The 12,828-nt window shown below is 50.0% G+C and overlaps 1 protein-coding gene across 1 annotated transcript in view; it reads right to left on the bottom strand.

Annotated features, from left to right (window-relative positions):
- The window catches only part of LOC110597411 (E3 ubiquitin-protein ligase RNF213), a 53,572-nt gene that overhangs the window by 11,387 nt on the left and 29,357 nt on the right, over window positions 1–12,828 (bottom strand). Inside the window, 10 exon segments of the mRNA XM_078029831.1 lie at window positions 1,776–4,745; window positions 4,747–5,367; window positions 5,995–6,119; window positions 6,122–6,149; window positions 6,358–6,551; window positions 7,453–8,605; window positions 9,602–9,766; window positions 9,876–10,016; window positions 10,987–11,255; window positions 12,086–12,227. Coding sequence (XP_077885957.1) covers window positions 1,776–4,745; window positions 4,747–5,367; window positions 5,995–6,119; window positions 6,122–6,149; window positions 6,358–6,551; window positions 7,453–8,605; window positions 9,602–9,766; window positions 9,876–10,016; window positions 10,987–11,255; window positions 12,086–12,227 — 5,808 coding nt within the window.

Here is a 12,828-nt window from a genome sequence, read left to right as displayed (position 1 = left end):
CAGTAGTCCTCAATTCTCTGCTATGGACCATACTCCACAGTGCAAACCCAGTCATTTTAGGCACATAGGACCTCAGCTCTTCAGAACACTTCTTTTTTTTTTTTTTTTTTGGTCCCAGGGATTGAATGCAAGACTGTTTAATCACTGAGTGACATCCTTAGTCCTTTTTTTATTTTGAGACAGGGTCTTGCTAAGGGCCTCTACAAGTTGCTGAGGCTGGCTTTGAACTTGAGATCCTCCTGCCTCAGTCTCCCAAGCCACTGGGATCATGGGGATGTATTATTGCACCTGGCTCCAGACCCTTTCTCTGACCCTGTCATTACTAACAAGCTTCCAATTCCTACATCCAACTTACACAGAAGACATCCAAACCTATCCCAAACAGATGTCACCACTGGCTCCCAAACCCATTGCTCCTCCCTGGATTCTCATGGTGACTGCACAAAGCTGCAATGAGTTCAGGAAGGCTATCCTCTTCCTCTGCCTCCCTTCCATGGAGTCGGTGATTAGCCCAGCCATGCTGTCTGCTAACCATTTGCAATTTTCACCATGACAGCAGCCTCCTGACTGGTGTATCCTCTCAATGTCAGTCTCTTGTCACTGCTTTCCCATTACCTTACAGTGGGGTGTGTCCATCATGTACACTTTCCTACATAGCTCCTCTCTGCACAAGCAAGACCAAGCTTAAAGCTGCAAGGCCCTCCCCATGTCTCTCCACCTATCCTAACCCATGATCCAGCACTCATGAAGCCTGAACTTCATGCACTGTCAGCAGTCCCTTCCTGGTCTCCTGCACAGATGCAGACTCAGATTCAATATCTGTGCCCCAAGGAGCCCTCTGCCTTTGATGCCTGCCCAGGCAGCCCTCATGACCAGCCCAAGTTGCCTCTCTTAAGAAGAACTGGCTGTTGGATATAGAAAATGAAAAACACAAAAATAGTGCAGCCTGGGAGAAGGGAATAAAAAAAAGCCATACATTGATAGCATTGATCCTTCCCCTGAAAGAATCTTTACTGGTGACAAGACCAGCCCTGGGGAGGAAATACTCATCCAAGCCTAGACTAGCAGTCTCTGGGAAGAAGCCAAAGTATTGACCCTTCCCCAAATAAGTCCTTTCTCAATGATAGTACAATGAGACCATGGAGGGAAAGAGATGAATACTGACCTCGACACTAGACCCTCCATCTGGTCCTCTGACCGCTGACCCCGGACCCTCCATTAGACACACTCTACAATAATTAGGTTACCTCTCAGTATAACCTATATAAGTGCAAACTTCCCCTTTGGCTGATGGCTTATTTTCCTCCAGCAGAGTGGATCCATCAGAGGCATCACCCCATTCCTAAATGAAACTTCATTCCTGAATAGAGAGCTTAGCTGATGTGTGAAGTTTGCAACCAGCCAGGTTCTTTTCTACTAACACCACCTATGATCCATGCCCCTGCCTGGCTGCACAATTTTCACTATAACACTAAGGGCACCAGCTTGGGAGGCATCAGAGTCCATTACTCTTACACTCCAAGGATGACAAGTAGGCCAATCACTTACATCTGGGGTCTGCTGGCACTCTGGGGAAGTGAACGTTGTGCCTGGTGCTACTCTCAGAACAGAGCTCTGCTCACAAACAGGCAAGAGAACCTAACTGAACTTATCCTCCTTGATCCTAACATGAAGGGGACACATCCATTTCCCAGAGTGAATGGTGCCTTAAACGGAGTGGAGACCTCCTGGCTCCTGGGTAAAAGAGGAAAGGGAAAGACTGTGGGGGCAGTCACCTCTGTAAAGATAGCGTGGCGCTCTGAGTCTGCATTGCAAAGTTGGGTCTGGAGGAAATCTGCAAAGGAGTGATGCTGCTGCTTGTTCCAGTATTCCTGAGACAGTGTCTGTGCAGCAAATGAGCCCAGCATGGAGGTGCTCAGCCGCACCACAGCATCTGGTGTGGCACAGTCCAGCAGGATCAGCTTGGCCTCCTCAGATACTCTGAGATATGGCTCCTGTGTCAGGTCCCTGGGGCCCTGCCTCTCCATAGCCTGCAGTACCACAGAGGCACAGGCATCAGAGTGGTAGCCGATGAAGACGTCAGCAGGCCTGTACTTGTGCCCATCCCGGAACTGATGGGCCTTCACGTCAGCGAAGTCCTCTGCCCACTGCGTGAGCTCCTGCATGATGCTCTTCTGCCACCCCTGCAGCACCAAGCTGAGGTCCAGGTAGTGCTTCTCCAGCCGGTTAATAAGGGGCACGGGGAACTGCTCGTACACCACATTTTTCTCCTCGATGACAATCAGGTGGAAGTCAGGGTAGAACCGACACTAGACGCGATGGGTGCTGAGCCCTAGGTCCACGTACTTCTGGCCCCCAAGGTAGATGTAGTACTGGTTGAGTGCATCGTATAGGCTCTCATAGAGGTGCTGCAGGTTCAGCAGCACCACCATCTTGCCAGTCTCCATGCAGATCTTCACTCGGTTGATGTTTCTGCAGATCTGGGTGTACTCCTGGTCCCGGGGAAAACTGGAACCAAAGATGATCTCAGGCTGCTGGTCCTCACCGAAGAATAACTGCTGCAGAATCTGCAGGGCCATGTAGTTTTTCATCAGCACAAGCAAGTAGCGGGATTCAGCTCCTTATAGCTCCCCCACTGCTGCCGTCTTCATATCCCTGAAAATGTTCTGCTTGATGAGCTCCAGGGTCCTGAGCTCTCCTATGTACCTGACCTCAGGTAAACTGGCCATGAAGATATCCAAAGCAGGAATGTCATCTTTGCCACTGAAGTTCCGAAGGACTGCCTGTGCAATATCCTGTGGAGAAGACTTCTTGTTAGATGCTCTGGTGGTGGCAAAGACCATCTTGATGAGGCTATAGTAGTCGCGAAGCCCGAATAATTCCTTGTTCTGCCTGCTGCACACTGTTTTATAGGCCTTGGCAAAAGGAGCGAAATACCCTCGGACCCTGTCCTGCACCAGGCTGTCTGAAGAGTAGATCCCTCTGGCACTCTCTATGAGCTCCTTCTCACTGGGGCTGCCGCAGGACACAAAGATGCCCCGGTTCATCTTGGCAGGGTCGAGGGCCCAGTTGGAAATACCTATGAAGCCGACTTTTTGGTGGGGGGAAGGATCACCTTCAATGCACCCGTCTTCCAGCAGTGGGTGCAGAGCCTTCAGGGGCATTTTGAGGGAATCCTCTGCCAAGCCAACCTCATCCAACACCACCACAGACATGTACTACTGCAGGTCCTTCCCCTGCTGGAAGTGAGCAAACTGCTTGAAGGTGTTTATGATGCCCTGTGGGGTGCAGTGGGGGCTACACTGGAATGACACCAGGTGGACCTGCTTTAGGCTGCAAAAGAGAGTGGAGTGTGCGGCCTGGCCCTGCATGGCATCTGCCACAATGGTCTTGGCGAGAGATTTGGAGGTTCGGAGCTTTCCCACAAGGAAAAGGGGTATCTTCAGCTCAATGCAGATGATCATCATGAAGACATTCTCCTTCAGAGCCAAGTTCCTGGCTATGGTTTTCCTCAGAGGCACCCCACTCAGGAAAAGATCCTGTGCGTGTGTGATCTCGTCCAGGATGACCCCGCTGTTGTCATATGGTCCTGGAAAATACCTGCAAATGGCTCTGCGGTAGGATTCCTTCTTCTTTAGGGAGGCATGGTAATAGACCCCCACAGCCATCAACAGGGACCAGAGGACCGGGTCTCTCCTGAAGTTATTTTTGCTGACACTGGTCTCACAGAGAAAGGTGTTTAGCTTCACCAAGAGCATTTCGCTGTAGCCATGAAACCATGTGAACACCTTCACACAGCGCTCCACATCCCGGAGGCTGACGAAACTGCACTCACTTTCAGTGTTCCTCATGAACCTCTGAGAGGCAGAGAGCACTTCCGTGATTACGTGAGTCTTGTTCTCGCTGATCCTGACATGGTCCACCAGTCTCTGCACAATCTGCTAGATGTAGAGCTTTTCAGCAGTGTCATTCAGTTGCCCAAAGTCCCACACCAGAGGAATCAGGCTCGGGGGCAGGGTGTGGACCCGGTACACCAGCTGCCTGAGGGGAATGGAGCCCAGCCTGTCTGCTGTTTCCTCTGCACCAGCTGACTCCAAACAACAGATGGCCTCCTAGGAGTGCTTTCTGTAAGGGTTGCAGGCAGCTATGATGTGCAAGCCTGAGTCCTCCTCCAGGGGCTGGCCATCCACGGTCTGGTCACACAAGACTTCCTTGATACAGCTTATGGCTTCTGTTGTGTTGGCTTCGTCAAAGAACAAGATAGTGTCCAACTGGTGTTGGTCCTTATTGGATAAGGCAGTTTTCTCAGCCTCCAAGACTTTGGAGTAGATCATGGCTGCAGTTATTCCTCCATGAACCTTGACCAACTTCATGGTCTCAGCCTGGGTACCAGCACGCCACAGATCACTAAGGAATTTAATGAGCCTGGTTTTCCCACAGCCGGTTTCTCCCATGATGATAACTGGGATCCCACAGCGGAACCGCATCTCAATGGCCAGAATCTTGAGCATGTTGTCTGTTGTAAGCTCATATGTTACATCAGGGTCCAGGGCCCAAGAAATTCCTAGTGGCTGGCAGAGTCTCAAGATTTTCTCGTGTCTGGGCAGGTTATCAAAGTCAACATTGAAGGACACGCCTTGAAGAAACAGCCTTATGTACAGTTCTTCTGTTATGACATCTTTCTTGATTATCTTCCTATTGAGATGGTTGATGGCATCAACACTGCCATTCTCATTGGGCCAGAGAATGGAAGCCTATGAATGTCACGGTCTCATGGTCACCATTGAAGAACACATATGGGTGAGACTCTGACTCCCACCTCCTCCGGAGAGTGAAGGGGGCGAGCTCTTCTTCATTGACACCATCCGTGGTGACCGTGTGCTTCCCAGGGCTCTGGTCAGAGGTATGAAGTGTTGGTGTGGCAAAGTCTCTTGCCATGAAGATCATGAAGGTGACCACAAAGTTCTTGAAGCCCCATAGTGCGTCTTCAGTACATCCTGGATTGCAGAATGGAGAGGCCTCACAGTCCTTGAGCTGACAGTTGAGGAACCGAGCAAAATTCCAGAGTTCTGACCAGGAGGGGTTGATGACCCCGCAGTATATGAGTAGGTGCTGGATGCACTCCCCTGGGGTACCTTCAACAGAGCCTTCTTGATAGTGAAATGTGTCTAGGTTTTCTTTTTGATGGAATCATTTTAAATATTGGTAAGGTCTTTGGAAAGTGGCACTTTGGAACTCTCTCTCATCCATTCCAGGCTCTATGACGCTCCTCTCAGGGCTCAGCTCCATGGCTATCACTTCACTGGGAGGTTTGCAGGTGACTTTGGGGAAGATATAAAGAAAAGTGAACTGGGGGACATGGGGATTCTGCAAAGAAGAGACATAAGTAGAAGTTAGAACTTGATTTCCTGGCAGACACCTTCCATGCAGTCTACCCTGGATGGGACTTTATGAAAAAAAAAATCACTTGAATGCATGTGGCTATCTGCAGTCTATTGTTCACAGAGGCTGGCATCTGCATGTTAGGGTACTACAAAAGCTCAACTATGGCAGCTGTATCTTGAACCAGGAAACCATTTCCAATCCTGCGGCTCCATCTCTCCACTAAGCACAAACGGTGTGTGACAACAGAATTCCCACCAGCTAATGGGTTTCTATGCGTGAAGTGTCCCTGCCATGTTCACTGGAAGAGAATATAGGAGACAGTGTCTGTCAACAGAGGAATCTCCCATCACTCAGCATGGCTGGGACTCAACCCAGACACACAGCACCAATCTGACAGATCCAGACAAATCCAAGATGCTGCCAATCAACACAAGAGCATTCTCATTCCAGACATCATTGAATTTTAAGTCCAAGCATGCATTTCCCCTGCCACTGTACATGCTGCTCCTCTAAGGCAAAAGTGGGAAACAACTAAGATGTGTCACCCCAAGCCACAGGCCACAGAATCAAAAGTGTACCATGACCACCTGCAAATGCCCTTGTACATACCTGCTTTGAAGACCTCCTTGACTGCACTAAATTTCTTTCTGTAATTTCAATGATATATAAATGGCACGGATTCCAAAGCCACATTTTCCCACTTGTATCCATTAGGTATTGTAAAATGAGGAGTTGAAAAGAAAGACCCTAGTTCCAGACTGTACCTAAAGACAGAGAAGCATGGGTTTAAAAATAAACAATTGCCAACCATCTCTCCCAACCCCCAGGACCCTCCTGTCTTTTTCCTTGAGAGAAGGGTATCGACCACAGGTAGGTGTAGAAAGAAGAGACTCTTCATACAGGGAGAAGCAGGTGGGTCCCTTGGAATTACACCTTCTGATGTGGCCATTTGGTTGCCATATGGGAACTTACTGAAGCAGTCACATAAAAGTGGAATATCATGGGCTTTTTCCCATACTGAGAATCCCAGAAAGACAGGAGGGAGCCCAGGACGCGGCCCTCATCCACCCGAGTGTCAGTCAACTGAACAATCTTTAAAGGGATCTTTTCACTGTTTAACTTATTTTTCAGTTTTTCATGCAATCTCTTCACATAGAGAGATTTCCCTGAAATGTTAAAATAAGGAAATGAGATCCCAAGCCTATGGACCAAGAGAAAGAGAATCCAGAGAGATTAGAAATTATGTCTCAGGCAAGAGCAGTGGCACCTGCGTGTAATCCCACCTACGTGGGAGGCTGTGGCAAGAGGATTGCAAGTTCAAGACCAGAATCAGCAATTTACTGAGGCCCTAAACAACTTAGTGAGACCATGTCTCAAAACAAAAAATAAAAATGGTTGGGGATGTGGCTCAGTGGTAGGGCACCCCTGGGGCAAATCCAGTTTAAAAATAATAAAAACAGTTATTTCTCTGTGTAAAATTCAAAAGTGATGCAAGGGAATATCAGAATAGAGTACAACTCCACCATGAAGTCAGAGTCCCCAGCTGTCACCCACTCAGCATCCTGGCATTCTCCATGATGACAGCAGTGAAAGTGTAATAATGTAAAAGCAGAGGCATGTCCTGGGTGGGTAGGGGAGGGCAGGTTTTGTCCTGACAGGGCACAGTGATGCCAATGGGATGAAATAAACAGAATGGAAGTCACCACTTCTTTCCAAGGACACATGTCAGTGACTGAAGGGAGGGTGCGAAGCACTCTTCTTCTGGAGCCAGAGCAGCTGTGCCTCCTCTGCTCACACTAATGCAACCCAGAAAAGGTCAAGGGTTTACACAAGAAAAAAGTGACCTGCAGAGAAGTCCATCCAAGGAGGAGCTGGGCTCCTGGGAACTGCAGCCTGGGTGGAAATGGGGCCCCTTCTAGAGGAAGTACTGACTGTAGGCAGTCAGACCCTCCTGAGACTCACTTTCCCACCTGCACAGGGGTGTCATCTGAGGTGCCCACTGCTGCAGAGGCAGGGGTCATTGGGAAACCCTGAGAGACTGCCTGCCCACCCCAGTGTTCTCATTACCAACTCCCGCTCTCTCCGAGGCCACCATCCCCACACACATCCGGTCTCTGAACACAGCTGCTGCAGACAGGGTCTGTGCTTGGACCTGGTAGTGATGTGCCAGGTAGTCCTGGATGGCATGGAGGGGTACCTGGGGGACGAGGTGGACTTTGTGCTGGCTGAAGGCTGAGGGCAGGTAGCAGCATTCCTGTGCCGTATCACAGACCACCACCAGCTGGTAGTCCTCCCAGGGACACTGTGTGCACAGGCTGCGGAACAGGGCCTCTGCCTGGCAGGCTACCTCGTAGCTTAGCTGATCCGCAAACAGCAGGCTGTAGACCTTATGTCCCTGGGAAACTGGGGCCAGGCAGCGATGCAGGAACAGGGCCACCTCCTCAAATGTGGTCCCTGGGGTACAGAGTAGCACCTCATCGAAGGTGGGCAGGGGCTGACCTGGGGCCTGCAGGTAGATGGCCAGGGCAGCCAACAGCACCTCAGAGTGGCCACACATAACCAGGTTGGGCTGGCCAACCTGCAGGCCCAAGGAGAGTGACCGTTCCACAGGAGACCTGCCCATCCTAGCCAGGTGAGCCAGACAATGGCCCAGGGCCTCCAGGTCCAGGCAGCCAGGCAGAAAGACACTCATGCTCTCCCGCGACTGTTCCATGATGGCCCTCAGCTTGGTCACCAGGTTGATCTCAGCGGATTGCAATGGAGGTAATTTTTCCATCACTGTCCTTACATGGTGTCTGGGGGCCTCATTGAACCCCTCGGTGGCCCTTAAGACGTCAGCTGGGGTGGAGTTGTCTTTGATGAAGGACAGCATCATGAGGGCAGCTTCGCTGGGACGCTGCTTCCTGAGCTCGGTGCTCAGGAGGACCAGCTGCTTGGCCGTGTAGAAGTTGAGGTAGAAGTGCTCCCTGCGCTTTCTGCTCACCAGCTCCTTCCAGTCATCCAGGAAGTGCTCCATCTGCCTGCAGAGGGCTTCCAGGAGCTGGGTGATGTCCCCACTCTCTGTCAGCTGGCTTACCAACTCCAAGTGGAAGTCCATGTGGATGGAGACGCCATTCCTGGGGCAGCAGGAGACCTCGGCAGTCCAGGACTGGAACAGCATGTTTCCCGTAGAGTACAGGTTCAGGAAGGCTTGCATGAGCCGATGCACATAGCAGATTAACTGGGGGAAACAAGGGCATAAGGCAGATTTCCCAGTGAGCTACTGCAGGGGAACATGCTAATCTAGACACACACGGGTTCTAAGTAAAGGGACTTGGGTTCACTCCTCCCATAGGGTCACTGGGAAACACGAAAAGCCTAGAGAGAGGGCAGCTACCTTCAGGAAGAGATCAGGTGGCAGATAAGAATGTTGATGTGCGCTGGACTGCGCTCAGTGGTAGAGCACTTGCCTAGTATGTGCCAGGACCTGGCTCTATGGCTGCACTGGAGGAAAAAATGTCAATTGTGAAGTACAAACAAACTGTAAGGAAAGAACCTATAACAGGAGATATCTATATCTATATATCTATATATCTATCTCTCTCTCTCTCTCTCTCTCATATATATATGAGAGAGAGAGAGATAGAGTGTGTGTTAGAGAGAGAGAGAGAGATTTTTACAAAAACCAACAACCTGTGTCAACAATTATTTCAGGGTTTTTTTTTTCTTGGTACTAGGGATTGAACTCAGGGTGTTCTACCATTGAGCTATGTCCCCAGCCCTTTTTATTTTAAGACAGAATCTCACTAGGTTGCTGAGGCTGGCCTCTAACTTGCAATCTTCCTGACTCCCTCCTGAGTCACTGATGTTACAGGCATGTGCCACCACACCTGGCTTGATTACTTTAGTTTTGAAGAAGAGTGCCCATTTGAATCTTGTGGTGTTTGACAGAGTAAACAAAGACATTTGTGCTTCTTTTTAAGATCTATCTACTTGGTCACCTCCTGCTAAATGCAGCTGATTAACCACCAGTGGTGACAGATCTTAAGGATGCCTCCAGGGCCTCCAGGGCCTGTCCCACTTCAGATGTGGCTCCAGGCAAGGTGCACCCTTCAGACCCACAAGATCCACTCTCTAGAGCCACTCTGTCCACCGGAGGCCAACCCCTGCCCCTTCCCCTTTGCAAGCAGCAGGGCAGTGAGCATGCCCAGCCTGAGGCAACAGGGCACCTGCTCACCTCAGAAAACCTCTCCACTTCCATACTCTTGTGGTCTTTCTTGCCAGACATCAGCATCAGCTTGTTTAAAAGATCCTTCAGCTCTTCCAAAGTGTAGGAGCGCTCTGGTTCCAGGCCACTGTGACCCCCAGGGAGGATCAGGCTCAGGATGGCATCTGGTGAGATCTGGGAGGCACAACATGTTTAGAGGCCATTTTCTGGTGGCTGAAACCCTGACTCTGCAGCAGGCCAGCGCATGCCACCAACACTGCACCTAGAATCTGGGAGGGCTCACCTTCTGGTCACCTGTGGGTGCCCTGATCTCATAGATGCCTCTGCTGTTGATTGCTGTGGCCACAGACAGGGATGAGAGCTCAATGGATCCATGGCTTTCCTTCACTGTCTTCAGCCACTCCAAGTTCCTGGCAGAATTTCGCTGTTGGGATAAAAGCAGAGAACATTGGCCAGAGTTCGAATGTCTTCCTGGATGTCCTCCTCCTGCCTCTGCCCTTGCTGGGCAAACTCCAGCCACTCTCCTCCAGGGCTCTGGGTGTAGCTGCTCACCCAGTGCCTAAGGCTGACTCAGGTGCCTCTGACGGTCCCTCAGGACCCTGCCTGGTCCCCAAGGACCCTGGCCACTCAGTGTGGCTGCGCTGGTGCCTGATTCCTAGCTGACACTTGGAGTGCACGTAGCCTGCACTTATGGATGATTGGGTGGATGGCCACAGGCCACACTCCCAAGTGAAATGCCACCATCCTGTTACATACCCAGAACAAAGGCCCTCTGAGGAGAGATGCCTGACTGAACAGGAGCCCTAAAATCTTAATGTCCTGCCATGGTCCCTGAGCATGACCCGAAGAACTTGAAAAATTGCAACAGAACGCCAGCTTCTAGCAGAAAAACTAACCTGCAAATTGCTCTCTCTGTCCATCTCCTCACCCTCCAACCACACACAGGATTGTCCCAAGGCTGATGCAGGCCTCTGGACATCTCTTCTCGTTCGGCGAGTTATGAGTGTACATTTACTCAGATGCTGGTACAGGTAGTTTACTGAAGTGTTTTTTTTTTCCTGATAAAAAAATCAAAAATTAATTGTGAAAAATACTCAAAAGTAACCAAACAAAATTACTACCATTCAGAGAAAACTGCTGCACACCCTTTTGCACACTTCCTACCATGTTCTTTCCACACTTGTCCTGTAGGGTGGAGACTGCTCTGGACATGCAGTTCTGTAGCTCCATTCCAACCCAAGACAAAGAAAGCATTTCCATATGTGAAGAAAAGCTGGTTTTAAACATTAGTTTAAATGGCTGCCTACATTCCTCCATGCCCACGTGCCCTCAAAGCACAGCTGCTCCCCAGGGCTGCAAGACCTCCATGCCTTGGAACCAGGCACAAGACTCACCAATTTACGGGACAGATGGGGGTCATTTTGCAGAGCCTTCCAGAGTTCTCTCAACTGTTCCATGAACTCGCTGAAGCCTGCCTTCTTGTCCAGCTTATACAGCAGGGATGCATAGCCCTGCACAGCATCATGGAAGCAGGCCACCAGGTCCACGTCAATGTCACTGTCTCCAGTTGAGATGGAGGCCAGGTCCACAAACACCTGGAGCTCGGTGATGCATGGGGCAGAGAACAGGTCAGCACAGGACCACTCCAAGATTCTGCACAACTCTCACCTGGAGCACGATCCTTCGTGAGGCCATCAATAGACACTAAGTAAACACCTAGGATGTGTGATACTTCCTGCCTTCAGTTAGGACACCAGGGCACCTTTTCTTTAGCAGCATATGATGACACCACTGACCAACATCTAATCTTTACCAAACAATGTCTCAGGCACTGTTCTTGGCTTGTGTGTAACTTATTTCCTTTAATCCACAAACATCATCACTTAAACAATTCAGAGTCAGTTGGTTAATAATATGTGGACAATTACTTATTTAAAAAAACTGAGATAATTCCCCCAGGGTTAATTACTAATCAAAGGATGTACATCAAAGCAGACTCAGGAATACAAGGTGGAAGCAGCACAGCTCTGTATGAGAGTTGGAGCCAGCACAGCCTTAGTGGCAGCAGGAGGTGGTCTTCTAGGCTCTGCCCCTGCTCCACCTCTTTGAACTTTCTTTCTTACCTCTCCTCCCCTGCCTCTATCTAGTCCACACAACCATGCAGGCTGCCTAGCGCTAGGCTGGAAGAGAAATGCACATTTTCTACAAGCTTAGAGCAGCAATGCCCTCCTGCATGCAAGAGCTTACCTAGGCCTCTGGCAGAATGAGTTAGAAGGAGCAAAGGAAATCCAGATGCTTACGAACACAGATGGAGAGAGCAGCAAAGCAAACAGTTTTAACCAGAACCCTGAAAAGCTGTCCTGATGCAGACTGCACTGTGGGCCTGGAAGCAGACACTGTTCCCCACTTAAAGCACACACAGGAATGAGTCACAGTAACCTCAAGCTCAGAAACCCCACTTGGCAAACAACTGAAGTCAAGTCCCCCCCATACCTCCCAGGGCCTTCTGCAGGGCCAGTTCCTCCAGACACTGGCAGCAGGGCTCGCTGATGTCCTGCAGCAGCTTCTTAGCCCAGATATGCTGTGGGCTGATCTGGTCCAGTGTCTCAAGGAGGGAGGCCTCGAAGTCATCAATCTGCAAGATGAAGCTCTGCTGTGGGCTGCACCAGAGACTACCCATGCCTGCCCCGCCCCCACATGCCTGGACCAGCAGCTGCTACGGCAACAGCATGACACACTCTTGCACCAAGGACAGCATGACCTCCACAGCCCTCCCTGCTGGGCAGCAGTAGCTACTGTCACTGGTACCCAAGGTCCTATGGGGAAGCTTACTTGGACTTTGAAACCTACTCCTCACAATAGCCCTGCCAGGTCCATGTCGTTGGCTTCTCTGTTTTGGGGAGTTACTCACATATGTACCAAAGGGTTCAAGTTTAGGTATGGACACTTCCATACTCTGTGCTAAATTCTAAGCATTATCACACCCGTCTCTACTGAAAAAATGGGCTAAATGTCTTAGAAACCTGAGGCTAAGAAATAGGAAGAAGAGACTCAGGCCTGAGTTACAACAGGAACAAGGTACCATTTGGCATTTCCACCAGAACTAGAGAGAGGTACCTGGACAGCTGACAAAATATTTTCTTTTGTGCTTTTACAACCTAAAAAGATGAGATTCCTTTAGAAAAAGGATGGTTTCTCTATCCCAAATTTTGGGTTTTCATATCAACTCAAGAAAA

Source organism: Ictidomys tridecemlineatus, chromosome 13 (assembly GCF_052094955.1).
Source record: "Ictidomys tridecemlineatus isolate mIctTri1 chromosome 13, mIctTri1.hap1, whole genome shotgun sequence".
NCBI classification, from domain to species: Eukaryota; Metazoa; Chordata; class Mammalia; order Rodentia; family Sciuridae; genus Ictidomys; species Ictidomys tridecemlineatus.
This window is presented reverse-complemented; position numbering and strand designations above follow the sequence as displayed.